The sequence below is a fragment of the Herpailurus yagouaroundi genome, unplaced genomic scaffold (assembly GCF_014898765.1).
Source record: "Herpailurus yagouaroundi ecotype Mexico unplaced genomic scaffold, PumYag 28, whole genome shotgun sequence".
NCBI classification, from domain to species: domain Eukaryota; kingdom Metazoa; phylum Chordata; class Mammalia; order Carnivora; family Felidae; genus Herpailurus; species Herpailurus yagouaroundi.
In genome coordinates, this window is record NW_024412376.1 from 169,041,115 (window position 1) to 169,062,506 (window position 21,392).

Consider the following 21,392-nt stretch of genomic DNA (forward strand, 5'->3'; position numbering starts at 1 on the left):
CTCCACCCTTTTCTTCTTCTTTAATGTGCAATATAAAAACAACCCAGAAATGCGTTACATTATTAGGTCCTCGGTGTTAAAAATCTTTCCAGTGCTCACACACTGTGAGGACCCATCTCTGACCTGTTTCCCTCTTTGCAAGTCCTCTCTGGAAAGGGACAGCAGTCCTGACCCCTCCTGCCACGATGCCGGGCTAGATGATCCTCCCCAACGCCAAGCTAGGCCGGCAGAACAGCTGCTGGGTGAAGCCCAGCCCCCACTGCTGCTGGCTCCCCCTCTGGGATGGCAGCAGCAGGCAGCTCAGCGTCAGGAAGTTGCCTTGCTCCCTTCTGGAGTTGGACCAGACCTACCGGTGACTCAACTCATCTGCAAAAGCAAGAACTTCCTTTCTGAGACTCCGTGGTATTTAACGTGCTCCTCCGACTTCCAGCAGAGCCATTCTAAGGTGGTCTAAACCATGCCTTTCAGGATTAGGGTTAAGGCTGCTATATGACCCTGAGCACAGCCCCGCCGCTGCTGCAGGCACCAGGTGACCAAGTGCTGACGGCAGGCATGACCCTAACCCTCAGATAGGGATGACTGCCATGCCCACTGCAGAGGGGAGGCACTCGGACACCAGCCCACAGGCTGGCAGGTGTGACGGCTGGGATCTAAACTCAATTAGTCTGGGTCCAGGATGGAAACCTTAATTGTTATACCCCCCTCCCCCGCACCTTGAAGTCACAGAGATGTGGGGGCACCGGTGTCTATACCCAGAATCACAGAGGCATGGGGCATGGGGCTATGCCTGCCTGGGGCTATGATCCAGCTGGGTTCTCACACGTGCATGGAAGTGCACATTGTGAAAAATGCTACGGAGGAAAGCGGGGGAACATGGGAGACTTTTGGTAACACTGAGGAAACAATGAAATCTGGGGTTGAGGGTGGGGAACAGTAAGGCCTGATATTGAAGCTGAAGTGGAAGGTGGCCCAGGAATCCACCAGGTGATCAGTGGGGAAAAGCATCCATTCTATGAGAGTAGCACATGCACAGGTCTTGAGACGAGAAAAGCCTGGCCCACTGGAGTGTAAGGGGAGCGACGGGCAAGCTGTATCAGATTGGGCTGGATGTTAGGGGAGGCCTTGAAATCAATTCTGGCGTCAGACACATACCCAGTTTTGTCTCAGGAAACACTGCTGACGTAGACAAAGGGCATCCCAGGGGCGTAAGGCCCCAAGAATGCTCTCCCATTCCAGGGACTGGCCTAAGTCCATCTCACAGGCCTGCTTCCCGCCACGCCCACTGCAGTGCCTAATTCTCCCTACTTGCTACTCCTGAAATAAGCAAACAACCAGCGCTGTGGTTTTGTTTGGGGTTCTGCTGGTTGTTAGTGTAGGAAAAAGGACACACATTATCAATAACAAATTTGCAAAAGCTACCAAACAAGTTATTTTTGAAAACAAAGCAACCACTGTCTCTAGTCGGGACTGAAATGTGCACCAGAGCCGGTCTCACTTTCACCCAGATTTTCACACAGTTGCTCACTGGGGGCCTCTTCACTGACAGGGGCTGGCTCTCCAGCCATTCAGGACACCTGGCTCCCCACTAGTCCCTGCAGGGCTTGTCGTCCGTCCACCAGCAGCTCAAGGCCAGTCTACGTCTCAGCGCAAACTCATCAGCATCACCATACTTCCTAGTACTCCACTATCTCAAGTAGGAAAAGCTGCCAACATCACATTGAATGTCACCTCAAACTAGGAGTTGACTTCCTCTAAGTTCCCAAACCAGCCCCAGTCCCAGCACCAAACACGCTGTCCTTAATATACCTTGATGGTCAGATAAATCATACGAAAAGATGGTCGTGGGGTGATCTGGATCATTCCCACCAGAGTATCGGTACCCCTTAGTTTTTCCCAGCTTAAAACTAGAAACAACATACCCTGTGTCGGCCTCCACCCACCTCAGACAACAGCCATTTCCACGCCCCAGGTCCTTCCCTGTCCCCACTCCGGCCTGGTTTCCTCCCAGTTCTCCATACGCGCTGCTCCTGACAAACCCACCGACAACCTCACCTGCCAGATGAATGGTCCAGTCTCGGTTCCTCCCTTTAGCTTCCCTTAAGTAGCACTCAACAGAGCCGCTCACCCCTCCCTTCCTGAGTGTCTTAATTTACGTGACTTCCTCAACCCCAACCCCCTCACCTGGCAAGCACCCTGCTTTGCAAACTTGCTCCCCCCACACCCTTCCCCGTTTCAGTAACGGTCACTCCATTCTTCCACTGTTCTAATGAAAACCCCAAGCTGTTCCTTATGCCTCTGGTTCATCTGCACCTTATATCCAGCGCATCACCAAATCCTGCTTGCACTACCTTCAAAATATATCCAGGATACAGCCATTTGTTCTGGACTGCACTGCCACTGCCTGGGCCCTCACACCACCTCTCACTGAGGCACTGAAGCAGCCTTCGGACTCTCCTACCACACAAGGCAGAGCCTTCCACCTGGGCACCTGAGAGAGCCTTTGAGAGCCTTTGAAAATGCAGCTTGAAGATTTCAGACTCTGCACGAACGGCTGCATGGGCTCCCCATCTAGCTCATCAAGAGCTTCTCCAGGGCCTAGAAGGCCTTCCTATCCCTCTGACCTCATCTCCTTCTGCCTTGCCCCAGTTCGCCCTGCTCCAGCCACTCCGTCCCCCTGGTCCTCCCTTGAAGGTGCAGGCAGGTCCCCACTGCAGAACCCTGCATCTGCCACACGTTCTCTCCCGGTGTCAAAGGCCAGGCCTGCCCCGACAGCCCTCATCCACCTGCATTCTCCATCCCTTGCCCCATACAGCCTTTTCCTAAGGCACTCCTCACCATCCTACTGCTACTTCTCCTCTGGAAGGTAAGCTCCATGAGGGCAGAGCCCTTGTGACTCCAGTGCTTGTAATAGCCCCCAGCCAAACAGGAACTTAGTGAAAAAATTCCATATTTGTTGAATGAAAGAACTTGGTATAGATAACTGTATCTGTGGGTGTTGCTAATGGTGTTCATCAGGGTTCTAATAAAACAGAAGCACAAAGACTGATGACCTACACACAACGGAGGAGACACCAGGTGTAGTGGAAACGTTGTCTATTAACTGAGTTACCTTTTTTGTATGATGGCACGTTCTCTTGCAACAATTTGCTGAGCTGCACTGCATTTAAATGTAAAAACCTCAACTGTTCTCTCACTGGTCTCCCTTCTATGGAGGGGAACAGGAGACTACCAACGCTGTTCTCTGGAATCGGCAGACCAAGGCCTATTGCTAAGGTTGCAGCCAAGTCAGTCTGTTGAACATGCTTTGGATGTCTGATGTCACCTAGAGAAAAGAAAACGGTTTGAGTGATGGGCTCTCAGATGTGTGAGATAGTAGTCATTCCCTAGAACTTTTTTTTTTTTTTAATTTATTTTAGAGAGAGTGAGCACATGCAGTCTTGTGTGCATCGGAGAGGGGCAGAGGGAGAGAGAGGGCGAGGGAGGGAGGGAGAGACAGAGAGAGAGAGAGAGAGAGAGAGAGAGAGAGAGAGAGAGAATCTTAAGCAGGCTCCACACCCAGTGCGGAGCCTGACATGGGGCTCGATCTCAGAACTGAGAGATCATGACCTGAGCTGAAATCAAGAGTTGGGACACTTACCTGACTGAGCCACCCAGGCACCCCCATTCCTTTGACCTTCTACAACCGATTATCCATCTCTTTGAGCCATTCTATGCAGATTCATACAGAAAGCACTTTCCTGGTTCTTATGTCAATAAATTACTAAATACTCATCCCGTGTGGGCATGGTGCCTTCCCCAAAGTAGCGTATGATATGTAGGAGGGATACCAACACAAGAAACAGTACCGCCTGAGTTTTAGAGCCCGGGATACACACAGAGACAGCAGGTAGCTCTGTACGTGCTGAGGGATGGTCACTTTGGTGAGGTCAACAGTCAACCTCCTGAACAAGGGTGACAGCAGGATGTATGGCAGCCCTACCCTGTGGATTCAGAGAGGCCCACACAGCACCGAGATATGGACAGACTTTTCAGCAGCTCCTGAGCAGTAGAAGGCACCTGTGCTGGGGAGCGCAGAGTGAGGGTGGATTCAGCTAGGCCTAGTTCTCTAACCAGCTCCAACAAGCAAGACGTCTGCCTACTGGTGGCCTGAGCAATTGAAGAGCTTCAAGCCCCGGTAACAGTCTGCCTTGCTACTAACTTTGCAGAGGAAATGGGTGTGACATCGGGACACTGGGCTCAGGCTCCTGCTTTGCCACTATCCAGCCGACGCCTTGGGTGAGAACTCAACACAGTCAGACTGTTCTCATCTGTAAAGAGAATACCCAGCCCCCACCCCCCAGAAACCACAATGAAGGTCTGAGGCGGACTGAGGGGGCGACCAGGGAAGTCTACCCAGGAGAGGTAGGTGGTGCTTGGTGGGAGTACCTCAGACACTGTAGTGTGGGTTTGCAGAGGTTTTACTCTCATTGTGGTACTGTTGGTTGTATAGAATTTTTCTTTTTGATTTGGTCAAATATATTAATCTTTTCTTGACCAACCCTCCACTGATGGCTTCTGGGTTATACTTAGAAAGAACTAACTACGCCAATTTTTTCATTTGTTTTTCTTCTAGTATTTTCTTATATTAAGTGCTTGGATCTGAAGCAAAACAAAACCCAAAAGAAAAATCCCACCTTAAATTGATTTTGGTGCTGATACTGGTGGTGGTGCCAGTGCTATTCCGAGATTACTCTGGGTCATTATGTGATACTCATCTCCAGGGTTGCTGACAACCAGGATTCTAAGCTTAGGAGGAAGACAGAAAAGACGTAGGGTCTAATACTTTCATTTTACAGTAATGAATGTGATTGCAAGTATCAATAGAAACTCAAGATCATTTTTATCTTAAAAAGATTTCCTTGGGGCGCCTGGGTGGCGCAGTCGGTTAAGCCTCCGACTTCAGCCAGGTCACGATCTCACGGTCCGTGAGTTCGAGCCCCGCGTCAGGCTCTGGGCTGATGGCTCAGAGCCTGGAGCCTGCTTCCGATTCTGTGTCTCCCTCTCTCTCTGCCCCTCCCCCGTTCATGCTCTGTCTCTCTCTGTCCCCAAAATAAATAAACGTTGGAAAAAAAAAAAAAAAAAAAAGATTTCCTTGCTTTGTCCAGAAATGACAAATAAGCCAGTATCCAGACAGTGGTCCTCAAAGATCCCTGTCCACTGAACAGAACTAGGGAATCCTGGAAAAGCAGCCGATTCCAGGTCCAGGGAAGGAACTGTGCAATGGGAGGCTGGAACCCTTTTCAGACTGGAGAGCAACAGAACTCTCAGAGAGACTAAGGTGTTTGAGACCTCAAGGCTGGAAGGACTCAGGAGCTAATCTGAATCAGAGGCTCCTACTGGCCAAAGATGGCACAATTTGAGTATTAAAAAGAATATTACTTATAGGGAATTGAAACAAAATACGCTTAGATCCATGGGTTCACAATGCTACTAAACAACAACAACAACAACAACAACAACACAAAACCCTAACTGGTCACAGATGAAGTGTGCTAGTGAATCACAGTGAACTAAATCGTTGGTCTGAAACTGGTAAATAAGTGGGAAGAATAACTCATCATTAATCCTATCTCTGTTATATAAATGGTACCGGTAGGTACGCAAAAGTAGATTGGGGAAGATTCTCCTTACAGAATGATTCAGGCTAGTTAATGAAGAATTATGCAATTGAGATATCTCTGTGTTTGCCACCTCCAGTGAATTAGTGGCCCTAGTTGGTCATCGGTGGCTACTGGCTTCACAATACGGCGAACAGTCAGACACTGTGTGCTTCCTGCTGGAAACAGCCTTATGAAAACCAGCCAACGGGATCTGAAGCTGCCTCCTGGTCAGACAGGGTTCACAGAGGATATGCTAGCAGACAGTGTAGAGAGAGACTTCCCAGGACAAATAGCCACACTTCTTCAACAAATCAACTGTGGGAAAATAAAAGAGGATGGAGCGGGGACCTGTAGACGGAAGAGAGTGTAAAGGGTCACGTCAACCAATCTCAGTGCGTGGATCTTACTGGTATCTCAGCTCAAACAACCAAAGAGGGAGACCGACGTTGGAGATTCGAACACTGACCGTTTGATGAATTAAGGACTTAATGCTATATTTTAAACGTGCTACATTAAGAAAGTAAGAGCACACATCTTCTAGAGACCTACTTCCAAGCAAGAAAGGAGAGGAAAGTGAGCGAGGAGGACAGAAGATGTAAGATTGGCTGTAACGGCCTGTGAACACGGAAACTGGGTGGCGGGCTTTGCCTACTTTTGCATGGTCTGAAAACTCACATAATAAAGAGTGTTTCAAAAAAAGACTGAAATGTTTTGATCTGGGATTTACACAGGTTTAAAGAATGAGGTAGATTCCTAGCATAATATTTTTTTTTCCTAGAAGGTCATGACATCACTTCTGGAATGCCTTTTCTCCACTGCTGTGAAATGCCACCTTTTGTCACCGAATGCAATGCTACTGGGGTCTACTTTTCACCTCTTGATTTTGCTCCATTGATTAGCGTGACTAGCTCTTGCCAGCAATATTTTGATAACTGCAATTCTGTAATACTAATACAAGGCAGATCACATTACAGAGTGGGTTTTATCTCATGGAAGAAGGAAACACATTTCAGAAAATCATTCTCCCCCTCCAGCAGCCAGGCCTTCTCCCACCTGCCTCATGTCCACTGGCCCTAGCAACATGCTCTGTACAGCTAAGCCACCTTTCACACATTCAATCAGCAAATACTGACAGCCACGATGTGCCAGTATTCCAGGCTGGAGGGACAGAATATGAAAGAACAGGCAAAGTCCCTCCCTCTCTTCATGGAGTTTACATCCTGGTAGCAGGAGGGAGACAAAATATACCTGCTCTGCCCTATGTGGAAGTGAAGCGCAAGCATGATCTCCTTCTGGGACCCCCTGACCCTGGATGGACCCAGATCTGTGCTTCTCTTTATTGGGAGGTTGGAACTCTGGGGGTGGACAGTAGCAGGCTGGGGGTGTATGAAATCACATGGCACACAATCCCAAAGTGCTTATCTTTCAGATCAATAAACGCCTTAAGATTTTTTTTTTTTTACATTTTTTTTAACATTTATTTATTTTTAAGAGACAGAGAGAGACAGTGTGAGCAGGGGAGGGGCAGAGAAAGAGGGAGTGACAGAATCCGAAGCAGGCTCCGGGCTCCGAGCTGTCAGCACAGAGCCTGACGCGGGGCTCGAACTCACGAACCATGAGAAAGAATTTTTTTTTTATTATTAAAACAAGCAACAAAAATGTACATGAATTTGTAGGCTAAAAATAAGCCTGCAAAGACCTGTGAGGAATGGTGGCAGGGGGAGTTCTGTGGGTCAGCCTGCCAGGAGAACAAGCATCACTGGTAAAGGGCATAAAAGCCACCAGCAGCACAATGACTTATGGCCTCTGGAAACCATCTGGGGGCATACGGCAAATACAGAAACCGTCGTTCAAGAAAATCTAAAGCTTGGTAAGAACGGGAGAGTGTGAGGCCCTTGAGGAACCATGACCCACTCTCTCCCCCCGCCATCTGCAGCTCCGTGGGACACAGACTACTCTGAGAGGGTGCACTGAAGAACACAGGGCTCCCTCTCCCCCCGGGGCTCTGTGGAGCGCTCTGTGCTCTCCCTGCGAGGAACAGGCTGCCGGCATTGCTCATCCTCCTCAGCCGTGTAGTGCACACCCTCAACAGCAGTTGAGCGGCTGGGAGCTACCTTTTCCTGCCCAGCCTCACCCAGAATTTCTATGCAAGACATAAAAGGCCGACAGTACTGGGGCCCACTCACCCTTACACAAGTCTTGCCGGGTGGAGGCTGCCCCCAGAAGAGGCTAGCAGAAAGACCAGAGGCTACTACACAGAGCCCCAAGAGAAGGGGACTGTTGTTACCACCCGTAACTAGAAACCGTGGCTCAGAGAAACTGCCCAGGGCAGGCCACAAAACAGAGCAAAACTCCCCACAAAAGAACTGACTTTGTTTGGAACAGAAGGTGGTGAATTCACACCTAGGAGTGCTCTTTAAAACAATGGAGACTTTGGAGGTGGGCAGCTGGGAGGAGACTGGCAGCTTCGTGACAGCCACAGGCCAGCTGAGTGCTCAGAGAGAGGAGGGCCTGGGGAGAAGACAGCAAGAAGGCTCAGAACCGCCTCAGAGAACGGCCTCAGAAACAACCCTTCAAAGGGGCTCAAATAGGAGATCAGATTGTGAAGCACATTTCTCACAAACTGTTGAAAATAAGGCAGTCAGCTGGCAGTGAGTGGAGCCTGACAGCTGGGTGTGACAGCAACAGAGCGCCACTGAGTCTGCGGTCACCCCAGCGCTGCTGTCCCCGCACAGGAGCAACAGCAGACTTCACGCTGTGGGAGATGACCTCACTGAAATGGTCAAGCCACGGCAGTCAGTAAATAAACAAGGAAACGACAACGAAGACAGGCCTGGGCTGGGGGGTGGGCAGACCTGCAGCATCCAGAGTTGCTACAATATATTATTTGAGATGTTCAGTTTTCATTGAAAACTGTGAGTAATTATGCAAAGAAACAGGAAAGTAAAACCCAGAAGGAAAAGCAACAGAACCTCCCAGGGAAGGGCCCAGATGCTAGAGGTAACCGACTGTCTTTTAAGTAGCCACAATAAATATGCACAAAGAGCTCCAGGAAACTATGCGTAAACAAGTAAAGGAAGGTCTGATGACGATGTTGTCATCAAATAGTGATTATCAACAAAGAAACAGAAATTATAAAGAAAAGAACCAAATGGAAAGTGTGAAAATGAAAAATATAGTAACTGAAACGAAAAATTCACCATAGTTGAATAGCAGATTTTGAACTGGCAGAAGAATCACCAAATTTAAAGTCAAATTGATAAAAAAAATATACAATCTGAAAAACAGAAAAATTCCCAAATTTTATGAGAACTATTCATCTACACATCCAAGAGCCTCAAGGAACTCCAAGTTGCATAAACACAAAACATGCATAGCATAATAAAAGCGCGGCAGGCGCTGGGTGGCTCAGTCGGTTAAGCGTTCGACTTAAGCTCAGGTCACAATCTCATGGTCTGTGAGTTCGAACCCCACATTGGGCTCTCTGCTGTCAGCATGGAGCCTGCTTTGGATCCTCTGTCTCCCTCTCTCTCTGCCCCTCCCCTGCTCGCTCTCTCTCTCTCTCTCTCTCCCTCCCTCCCTCCCTCAAAAATAGCTAAGCATTAAAAAAAATTAAAAAAAAAATTCTGAAAGACGAGAAGGGAAGCCCAGGTAGACTGGGATGATGGGTCATCCAAAACTGTGGAGGCCAGAAGGCAGTGGGATAGCATATCCAAAGTACTGGAAGAGAAAAGAATGGTCAGCTAAGAGTCTTACATCCAGCAAAACTATCTTTCAAAAATGAAGGCAACATAAAGACACCCAAGGTAAAAACAACAACAACAACAACAAAAACAACAAAATAAAAAAGAAACTATTAATTGCTAGCAAACCTGGATTATAAGAAATACTAAAGGAAGTTCTTTAGGCTGAAAGCAAGTGACTCCATGGATAATTTTGATCCATAAAAGAAGCAAAGAGCATCAGTAAAAGTAATTATACAATTATAGAACACATAAAAACGTATTTGCCTTCTTACTAAATTAAAAAACTATTATATAAAACACATATACAGTTATGTCTTCAGTTTGTAACATGTAAAAATATAACATATTTGACAATAACAGCACAGAGGAGGGACAAAGGGGCAAAGCTGTATTGGCAAAAGAAAACAACACCATATGAAAACATCTGTGCACACAACTTCTTTCCAAATGTTTACAGTAACATTATTTCTAACAGCTGAGAAGTGGAAACAACCCATGTATCTATCAGCTAATGCACTGATACACAATGTGGTCTATCCGCACAACAATGTAGCCAAACAGAGGAGTGAAATCCTGACACCGGATACAACTGTGGAAGAACCTTGAAAACATCATGCTCAGTAATCAACAGCCACTCACACAGGGCCCGGTACTACAGGGTCCATGTACATGAATGTCCAGAAGAGGCAAATCTATACAGGTGGAAAAAAGATCAGCGGTTGTGTAAGGGCAGTGCTGGGGGCAGGGGGACTGGACATGCACTGTCCTAAAATTAATACGGACTCTGAGCGAACTAGATACAGCGCAGTCCTGGCTCATAAAATCAGCATAATGAGACTACATTCCGGAAACAAATGTACAGATAACAAAAAGCTTGGAACCCACCCACCGCTGGCACTGCGGTCAGTTATCAGGCATCCTGCGCATGCAACTGCCCTGACTGCTCCTGGCTCTGAAGACGCAGCCGGGCCTCCCAAGGAGATTCTTAAATGCCCACCTTGAAGACGAAACTTCAACGCTGTAGTTCAACAATAACCTAACAATGCACAATTAAAAACCACCCACTTGGTTGTCTCTCTTCCTCCCCACACTATGAGGCCCCTGAGGGTGAAGGCTGCCCACAGTGTCCGGCGCAGTGCCTGGCCCACCACAGGTACTCAGCGTACCTCCAATGGATGGATGAGTGGAAAGACTGTTTCTGGCATGGGCTCTCACTCAGGTATAGGGGAGCCACACAGGACCCTGCTTTGGGTACACAGTATGGGAAAGTCAGGTGTAGGAAGTTGGTGCTCTGGTGAGTAGAGCCTTCACTGGAAGGCAGGCAAGACACCTAGAATGGAAAGGCCCAGGTCACAAGAGCCAAGGACTTATATTTTAGGGGGTCAGATGTCCGAGGGGAGAAAGCACTATTAAAAGACAGAAGGAAGTCAGTGGAGATTCTGCCCCAACCAATCCTCAAGCAAGTGGAAGATTCATTCATTCAACAATTCTTTTTGGCACTGATCATATACCAGGCAATGTTTAGGCCCAAGGCAGGCATGTACCAATGAACAAAATAGACTAGGTCATGCCCGACTATAGCTGAAGTGCAGAGAGGAGGCAGATATTACATGCGTCAGCTCTAAGTCTTCAATTACAATCTAAGCAAAGAATGGTGGAAGGATGCACAGAATGCTGTGAAAAATGAACAGAGGGAAGGCAATTTAGTCTCGTGGATGAGCAACTGACGTCAGATGAAACCAAGGATGACTGGATCTGATGTGGCGACAGAGTCGGGGGCATGTGGGGAAGAGCTTGTCACTTGGAGGACCCATGGGAAGGGCAGAGGCCAGGACATAGCGAATAGTGATGAATATGGCTCAGGATGAAGCTGTGAGGTAGGAAAGAAACCTCATGTAGGACTTACTTGACCCAAAGTTTAGCTACTGGAAGGTTTTATGTACGGTAGATCGGGGATGGTCTGGAATGTGGGGAGCAAGGGAGAAGGAGGGTGAAGAGAGACACCTAGGTTTCCGATTGGAAGAATCACACGAGGGTGCCATTTGCTGGCAGAGCAACATGAGAGGGCAGATTAGGATGTGAAGCTGTTGTATTTGCTCTACCTGTGGGAGACCCAAGTGGAGGTGTCAGACAGGCAGCTGAGTAGACAGTCTGGAGGCTGGAGATCAGAGAAGAAAGACAGCTGACTAGACACCAAAGTGAGAGTTAGGAGGAAAACCAGACAAATGGGAGGTCCCAGAACTAGGGGTCAGAAGTGCCAAATGGTATGGAAGGATTCCGTGAAAGGAAGCCAGAGTGTTCAACTCAGAAATACCTGGTGGGCGAAGGTGAGCGTGTGGTAAAGCGAGGAGGCAGAGGCCAGCCTCAAGTGCAGGGTGAGGGAGGGCAGATGGCTGTGAAGCAGGCCGGCCTGCACGGGTCAGAGCTGCCCGTGTGTGTTTGGGGTGGAGAGTTGGGTGTCTTAATGCTGAAAGATGGGCCCTCAGGTAGTCCTGCTCTGACCCTTAATAGTTTCCAAAGATGGATAGTTTATAAAAATTTTAATTACTAACGTCTCTTTCTTTTAGTTCATATATGTGTTCAGATGTCTCCAAGCTGCTGGTAATTTTTCTTAACACCTCCAGATATTCAGGCAGTGACATTCATACAACAAAATTTCTACAAGAAATGTCTGCATTATAAGAATTGGGGTAAGAAATGTAAACTCCAAACCCTGGCTGCACCCTGTCCCACTACTTCTCATCTTCACATTGCTCAGGGTATTTCAAACACACCCAGCTTCCAAAAATTGATTTTTAAATTTAAAATCAGACTATAGAAAGAAGTTACGTAAAATACGGTTTTAAAACAGTAAACATTCTGGGGCGCCTGGGTGGCTCAGTCGGTTAAGTGTCCAACTTCAGCTCAGGTCATGATCTCATGGTTCATGAGTTCAAGCCCCGCATCGGGCTCTCTGCTGTCAGCATGGAGCCTGCTTGGATCTTCTGTCCTCCCCTCTCTCTACCCACCCTCCCCCGCCCCGCCTCCTCCCTCCTGCCGTGCACACACACACACACACACACACACACACACACGTGTTCACTCTCTTAAAAATAGACATTAAAAAAAAAAAGGAAAATAGTAAACATTCCTAAATCCTCACCAGGCTTTCTTTCAAATGCAGAACTGATTAAGATCAGGGGGGTGTTAACTTCCTCCATGGAAGAGGCCCCGTGACTTCCTGTTTCCGACATTCCATGATCACCACAAAGAACCAGCAAATTGGGTGAAAGATTCTCTCTTTCCTACAATGCAAAGGAAAAATATTTCAGTTGCATTCAGACTGAGGAGAACGCATGCTCTTGTTAAGGAAAAACTTTAGATTTTAGCTGTACTTTATAAATAGTAGCTCTTTCTAAACATGTTAGACTTTTTTTTAACCTATGAGCTTACAAGATCAAAGGGTTAAAGTCAAAGAGTACCATAAATAAAACAAACAGAATCACTTGGAGGTCACAGAGCCCAGGAGGGTTACATTTAGGGCCTCCGAAGGCAGAGGATTTGAGCTTGGTTTCTGTCTTTGCCATTGCCGAGCTGCGAGAGCCAAGGTGCCCTCCTTGTCAGGCCTGTCTCCTGTGTGTCAAACGGGGTTGCCCCTTAGCCCCAGCGTTCCAGCAAAGGGCCTTTGCTGTTCTTGGATTTGCCCAGCAGGCTCGGCCTTACCGCAGCTGCCTCTTCACCTGGAACGCACCTTCACAGATGGCGTATCCGCCCCTCTCCCCCTTCAAGGCTCTGCTCACATCTCACACGCCCTGAAGGACAGCTGCTTTCATCCCACCGTTTAAAATCACAACTTCTCAGATGCTGTTCCCACCTCTTGCCCTATGCTCTCCTCTGGCACTAATCACTTTCCAGTATACTTATGTGTTCATTTATTATGCCCCTTGTTTGTCCTTCCTGGCAAGAGTATAAGCTCCACAGATGCCCAGACAGGAACAATGATATAAAAGGCATTCTGGAACTAGTAGCTGCTTAAATAGGTGAGTGGCAGACAAAACCAGAGCTGCTGGAGGCTGAGCCTGTGCTCTGTGCTTACAGGTGAACTGAATGATGGTGGGCGTGGCGTTCACGTAGGTCCCAAGTCCACTTCAGGAACTTGGTTTCTCCTAGGAGACGCTGGCACAGTGACTCTAGCACTCCACGGCGCTCCACAGTCAGCCTCACCTCGGACAGCAGCGAGGTGTGAATCTTCATCAGGATGTTGTCCATCTCGCTGAGTTTGTGCCCGATCAGGGGGCTGCTGGGCCCGGAAATGTGGCCGATGTGGTCCAGCCCAAGGTAGTGGAGGATTAACACATCCCAATCCCCTCTTTTTAATACTTTATCCAAATGCCTTGTAACATTATCATCCACCTGTAAAGGGGGAAAAGTACGTACGAATAACTCCTCGTTTCCCTTGATCTTCACTCTCCAAGAGAAAGTGATACAGTCCTTTTAAAACCTAAGCATTTATTTTAGGTAACAGGACTAAGAGTCTGAAAAGAGCAAAAAAACCCTAATAAACAAACAGAAAAAGCTGTCATAAAAAAAATAAACAAGGGGTGCCTGGGTGGCTCAGTCGGTTGAGCGTCCGACTTTGGCTCAGGTCATGATCTCACAGTTCGTGAGTTCAAGCCCCGTGTCAGGCTCTGTGCTGACAGCTCGGGGCCTGGAGCCTGCTTCGGATTCTGTGTCTCCCTCTCTCTCTGCCCCTAACCCACTCACATTCTGTCTCTGTCTCTCTCAAAAATAAATAAACATTAAAAAAATAAACAAATATTAGCATTAGATTAAGCTTTTACTAATACTGTTTCACATTTCTAAGTTATAGATAGAACACGTTATACAGATAATTTCAATGAGAAGCATTATTCTAAAAAAAACATTCTGCAGGATCCATGCTGGGAGTGAACTAACACTAAGCAGATAACCAGGTCACACAGGTGCCAGAGTTCAGGTGACCTCTGGGGTGAAGCTGAGTGTCCTATGAGAAGGCTGTTCTGGGAGGAAAGATACAGCTTTCGGCAACTAGTAGAGCAGCCACCGACAGAGCCGTGAGCCTGGTCAGCCCTGACCACTCAGCTGGCCCACCTCCCTCCCACTGAAAAGTCACTACAAAGGGAAGGGTCTCTAATTGATGAGACAGAGGACAAGAAAACTCAGTAACTGCTTCATCTACAGACGTCAACTTCAGGAAAGGATATCAACCTAAGCAAGACCGCAGATGCTCTATGAGGCTCAGCAAATTGAGCGGCTGTGGGTGTGCCTCTACTCTATGGGGACTCCCTCTGGAGTTGACCAGGGTCAAGTGTCTTTAAATTTATTTATTTATTTATTTATTTATTTATTTATTTATTTATTTTAGAGAGAGCACACGAGTGGGCAGAAAGGGGCAGAGGGAGAAAGGGAGGGTGGGAGAATCTCAAGTAGGTTCCACACTCAGCACAGAGCCTGATGCGGGCTCAATCCCACCATCCTGGGACCATGACCTGAGCTGAAATAAAGAGTGAGATGCTCAACTGATTGAGACATCCAGGGTCTCAGCCAGGGTCAGCTTTCTGACTACGGGACTAATCATGCCCTGTTTCTTGTTGGAGACTGCACTCCCAGCACAGGGAAATGCCCCTCAGGGCCAGGCTCCGCCCAGCTCACCATGTGTCCTCCCACCTCCCCACTGCGGATGCCACCACACTAACAGGAGAACATCCTCAAAGATCCCAGAGAGGCGACGGAGTCCTCAGGCTCTGCCTTGTACAGATGCTGTGCCCGCCATTCTGTCCACTTGGGAAGTCCCCACTCACTTCTCAAAACTCAGCTTAAATGGCTCCTTGCTGGCCCTGATCCTCTGTACCCCCATCAACAGGCGCTTGGCTGTTCCAAGAGAATTTTGATCACAACTGCATCAGGGTTCATGTCCCTGGGCCGTAACTGATTATGTGAATGGACAATTTTTACAACCTCTCCATACTACTCCCAATATACTAATAAAAGCCACATACAAAACAATGTTGCCTCTAAGAGGGTAAAAGTCACATACAAAATGATGTTGCCTCTAAGAGTATATCAGATTCCATCTATCATGACAAAATTTTCTTATTTGAAAACCTGACCTCTGTATAATCTGACACAAAAAATGAGGTTGTTCCATCATATTCCACAAAATGCTGTGGGAATAATTTCACCCATGTTTCATCTCCATAAAAGATCATTCTTTTCCCAGCTGCTTTTGCCTGTGTGATCACATTGTCTTCCAGCAGTGCAGGGGAATTGAGGTTCCTGACAACATCGATGAAGCCAGGGAGGCTCCCTGTCATCAGTGCCTGCAGGAGGAAACATTCGAGAACTTAGACCATGGAATCCAAAGCACAGCGAGGGAAGGGGTGCCAAAAATCATTTTATGGATGAAAGAGGAAAGCATAAGACTAGGGCATCCTCGACACTGGAGGGTTGGTCAGTGTTAAGACAAACGGGAAAGCTGCACATACGTTCTGGCAAAGCTAGCAAACTTGATCACAAAGACTTTGTTGTATTTCAGCCAATGGGAGGATGGAGGCGGCTGCGGGCAGCTGGATGACAGTGGTGGACAGGAAAGCCGTGAGTTACAGCAACTGAAGCAGATGGCAAAGTGTGTTATGCATTGAAAACACAAATCTGTTTACTCAACCACCTGTCAGGTCCTCACCTAAGCTTCAAATCTGCTGTGTGATGAGCAAACTCCATGTACTGATCTTACAACACAGCAACTCTAATGTCCACCTTGAGTGGATGAACAGCTTCTCACACACACCTGGGAGGAAAGCAGTCTCTAAGCAAAAACTCTCAGGAATTCCCATCGTTAACTGGCCCAGGTTGCTGGTGGGACACCCCTGCTCCACACACACACACACACACACACACACACACACACACACACACACCCTACTGAAATTTCTGGGAAGAAAGGGTAGGCGAGGCAAACTGCCAATACCTTTCTGATGTAGAGTTATGTCAACAACCTCCCTCATTTTAGCATAGAGTCTAAGAGGCCATTGTAACAGGTCATGTGTCTCCTACGATCTGGAGTTATCCAACACCCCATGATACTGGCACCCAGGGACCTATGTACTGAAATAAACAGAAATCTGGACAGTGCCAACAGGCATACTAAGTTTTCCAGGACTTCTTTAACAGCCAAAAATGCAAATATGGATTAACCTGACTTCTGGAATGCTAGAGGAGCTTGGCATATCTCCTCCCACAAGAGCAATGATAAACGGGACCAAACTGCCAAAAGCAACCATTTCCAGACTTTCAAAGCTCATCACGGATATAAAACAAATTGAGAAGTTCTTATCTAAGACAAACTACTGAATCTCAGGAAGAGCTGTGAGTCCCTGTGCTGTTTAACATACCCCTGCGATATAGCAGTCATGGGGATCCGTCTGACCTGGAGCTGCTCAGAGAAGTCCCATGCCAGGGATGTGTTGGAAGCAAGCAAGGCCAACCTTACAGCTGCCTGAGGGGTCAGTGCTGTTTCTGGTAAGAGAAAGGCCTAACATTTAAAAGTGACATCTGGGTCACAATGCTATGAAACTTGAAGTCAACCACAGGAAAAAAGTTTGGAAAACCTCCAAATGCATAGAGGTTAAAGAACATCCTACTAAAGAACGAATGGGTCGGCCGGGCAATTAGAGAAGAAATTTAAAAATATACGGAAACAAATGAAAACGAACACATGACAATCCAAACCCTTTGGGATGCAGCAAAGGCAGTCCTACGAGGAAAATACATGGTAATCCTGGCCTATCTCAAGAAACAAAAAATCCCCCAAACAAAATCTAACAGCACACCTAAAGGAACTAGAAGCAGAACAGCAAAGAAATCCCAAACCCAGCAGAAGAGAAATAATGAAGACCAGAGCAGAAATAAACAATATAGAATCTAAAAACAAAAACAAAAACAAAAAAACAGTAGAGCAGATCAATGAAACTAAGAGTTATTTTTTTTTTGAAAAAGTAAACAAAATTGATAAACCTCTAGCCAGGCTTCTCAAAAAGAAAAAAGGACCCAAATAGATAAAATCACAAATGAAAATGGATTTATTACAACCAATCCCTCTGTAATATAAGCAATTATCAGGGCCTACTATGAAAAATTATATGCCAACAAACTGGACAACCTGGGAGAAATGGACAAATTCCTAGACACCCACACTCTTCCAAAACTCAAACGGGAAGAAATAGAAAATTTGAACAGATCCACAAGTAGTGAAGAAATTGAATCAGTTGTCAAAAATCTCCCAACAAATAAGAGTCCAGGACCAGGTGGCTTCCCTGGGGAATTCAACCAGACATTTAAAGCAGAGATAATACCTATCCTTCTCAAGCTGTTCTAAAAAATAGAAAGGGAAGGAAAACTTCCGGACTCATTCTATGAAGCCAGCATTACTTTGATTCACAAACCAGACAGAGACCCAGCAAAAAAAGAGAACTACAGGCCAATATCCCTGATGAATATGGAGGCAAAAATTCCCAACAAGATAATAGCAAATTGAATCCAACAGCATCTAAAAAGAATTATTCACCATGATCAAGTGGGATTCATTCCTGGGCTGCAGGGCTGGTTCAACATTCACAAATCAATCAATGTGATACATCACATTGATAAAAGAAAAGATAAGAACCATATGATCCTGTCAATAGATGGAGAGAAAGCATTTGACAAAATACAGCGTCTCTTCTTAGTAAAAGCCCTAGAGAAAGTTGGGATAGAAGGAACATACTTAAACATCATAAAAGCCATTTATGAAAAGCCCACAGCTAATATCATCCTCAATGGGGAAAAACTGAGAGCTTTCTCCCTGAGATCAGGAACATGACAGGGATGTCCACTCTCATCACTGTTGTCTAACATAGTGTTGGAAGTTCTAGCATCAGCAACCAGACAACAAAATGAAATAAAAGGCATCAAAATTAACAAAGAAGTCCAACTTTCACTTTTCGCAGATGACATGGATACTCTACATGGAAAACCCGACAGACTCCACCAAAAGTCTGCTAGAACTGATACATGAATTCAGCAAAGTTGCAGGATACAAAATTAAGTACAGAAATCAGTTACATTTTTGTACACCAATAATGAAGCAACAGAAAGACAAATAAAGAAACTGATCCCATTCACAATTGCACCAAGAATCATAAAATACCTAGGGATAAACCTAGCCAAAGATGTAAAATCTGTATGCTGAAAACTATAGAAAGCTTATGAAGGAAACTGAAGAAGACACAAAGAAATGGAAAAACATTCCACGCTCATGGATTGGAAGAATAAATACTGTTAAAATGTCAATACTACCCAAAGCAATCTACACATTCAATGCAATCCCAATCAAAATTGCATTGGCATTCTGCTCAAAGCTAGAACAAACAACCCTAAAATTTGTATGGAACCACAAAAGACCCCGAATAGCCAAAGTAATATTGAAGAAGAAAACCAAAGTGGGAGGCATCACAATCCCAGATTTTAGCGTCTACTACAAAGCTGTAATCATCAAGACAGTATGGTCCTGGCACAAAAACAGACACATAGACCAATGGAATAGAATAGAGAACCCAGAATTGGACCCACAAATGTATGGCCAACTAACCTTTGACAAAGCAGGAAAGAGCATCCAATGGAAAAAAGACAGTCTCTTCAGCAAATGGTGCTGGAAGAACTGCACAGCAACATGCAGAAGAATGAAACTAGACCACTTTTTTACACCACACACAAAAATAAACCCCAAACGGATGAAAGACCTGAATGTGAGACAGGAAACCATCAAAACCCTAGAGGAGAAAACAGGCAACAACCTCTTTGACCTTGGCTGCAGTGATTTCTTACTCGACACATCTCCAAAAGCAAGGGGATTAAAAGCAAAAATGAACTATTGGGACCTCGAGATAAAAAGCTTCGGCACTGCAAAGGAAACAATCAACAAAAGGCAACTGAGGGAATGGGAAAAAATATTTGCAAATAACATATCAGGCTAGTATCCAAAATGTATAAAGGACTCACCCAACTCCCGAAAAATAATCCAGTGAAGAAATGGGCAGAAAACATGAATAGACACTTTTCCAAAGAAGACATCCAGGTGGCCAACAGACACATGAAACAATGCTCAACATCACTCATCAGGGAAATACAAATCAAAGCCACACTGAGATACCACCTCACACTGGTCAGAGTGGCTAAAATGAACAAATCAGGAGACTATAGATGCTGGCGAGGATGTGGAGAAATGGGACCCCTCTTGTACTCTTAGTGGGAATGCAAGCCAGTATAGCCGCTCTGGAAAACAGTGTGGAGGTTCTTCAAAAAATTAAAAATAGATCTACCCTATCACCCAGCAATAGCACCACTAGGAAGGGATACAGGAGTGCTGAGGCATAGGGGCACATGTACCCCAATGTTTATAGCAGTGCTTTCAACAATAGCCAAATTATGGAAAGAGCCTAAATGTCCATCAAGCGATGAATGGATAAAGACGATGTGGTTTATATATACAACGGAATACTACTTGGCAATGAGAAAGCATGAAATCCTGCCATTTGCAGCAACGTGGATGGAACTGGAGGGTACTGTGCTAAGTGAAATAAGTCAGGCAGAGAAAGACAGATACCGTGTTTTCACTCATATGTGGATCCCGAGAAACTTAACAGAAGACCAAGGGGCAGTGGAAGGGGGGGTGGGGAGTTACAGAGAGGGAAGGAGGCAAACCATAAGAGACTCTTAAATACTGAGGACAAACTGAGGGTTGATGGGGAGTGGGGGAGAGGGGAAAGTGGGTGATGGGCATTGAGGAGGGCACCTGTTGGGATGAGCACTGGGTGTTGTATGGAAACCAATTTGACAATAAATTATATATAATATATATAATTATAATATATAAAAAGGACAGCTATAGCATATTTCTGTAAGCTCCCACATATTCCTGAAATCTGGATGCACACACGGGGCTGAGTGTGCACTCAGGAGAGATCAGACAGTGCCTAGTTACCGGTTCCTTCCAGCTGAGCAAAAGGCACTGCTCACACAGAAAGTGAGAAGGCAGGCTTACTAGGTGCCTGAACAGTGAGAACAAACCATACACAGAGCCCTGGAAAAGGGTGGAAGGCCCACTGCATAATGTATTTAAGCACAACCTCTGACAATCATTGGCTAACCACTAACTATGCTCACCAAGGGGTAACCTTTCAGAAGACCAGCTTAAAAATAAAACACAAGAATTTAAAACAAAAATGAGCATACCCGCTACTGTGCACTCCAGAGGAGACACACTCTACAGAAAGAGTTTAGGCAAGTGATTACACTAACAAACCAACAAAATGACGGCAACAACCACCACTCCTGGGGTAGCAGATCAAAGTCCAGAGTGTGGTGGTGGTTGCATGGCTATACCACATTTGTTGAATCTCACCAAACTGTGCACATAAAAATGTATGCGCTGCACCATATGAAAATTCTATCTCAATGAAATTATTTTTTAAAATGTGAGCCTCTCCCCCTCCCTGAAATCCTACTGCTTCTAGGTAACCAGTTACTCTTGGGGAGTATCATACCGTACCTTTCCCTGTATGTGTACAATCACAAAGGTACATGTTTTTCTTTACCAAAATGGTAACAAACTATGTAAATAATTCCACAACTTGCTTTTGTTTTTCAAACGCTAACATATCATGAACTTCTTTCCCCAGAAAACACACAGCTGCTGCTGCTGCTTCTTTTTTAGCACCTACAAAGTAATCCAGTATTGGGACCAAGACCATTTTAATGGACATTTATTTTAAAAAGCTTCCAATGGAAGTGCCATCTGAGCTGAGATCTGAAGGCTGACATGTTGTCTAGGGGAGGGGAAGGGAGGTGAAGTGGGGCTCTCCAAGGGGGAGCACCGCAATCTGTGAAGGCCCCAAGGTTGAAGGAGGGCAGCACACTTGGGGTACGGAGAGCTATGGGGATCCTTGTGGATGAA

General features: G+C 46.1%; 1 protein-coding gene across 14 annotated transcripts in view; it reads right to left on the reverse strand.

Annotated features, from left to right (window-relative positions):
• The window catches only part of PIGG (phosphatidylinositol glycan anchor biosynthesis class G (EMM blood group)), a 44,276-nt gene that overhangs the window by 18,427 nt on the left and 4,457 nt on the right, over positions 1 to 21,392 (reverse strand). For 9 of the 14 annotated variants that reach the window (XR_005795001.1, XR_005795006.1, XM_040490158.1 and 6 more), the window contains exons 3-6: positions 15,514 to 15,723; positions 13,589 to 13,777; positions 12,528 to 12,669; positions 3,110 to 3,322 (exon numbers count right to left, since the gene is read on the reverse strand). Coding sequence is in view for 11 of the 14 variants with exons in the window: in XM_040490158.1 (XP_040346092.1) it covers positions 3,110 to 3,322; positions 12,528 to 12,669; positions 13,589 to 13,777; positions 15,514 to 15,723 (754 nt within the window). In the remaining 3 variants the exon portion in view is untranslated. Of the gene's footprint in view, positions 1 to 123; positions 346 to 3,109; positions 3,323 to 12,527; positions 12,670 to 13,588; positions 13,778 to 15,099; positions 15,724 to 16,085; positions 16,191 to 21,392 lie in introns of those variants that run through there. The other 5 variants (XM_040490186.1, XM_040490206.1, XM_040490170.1 and 2 more) reach the window with 5 other exon arrangements.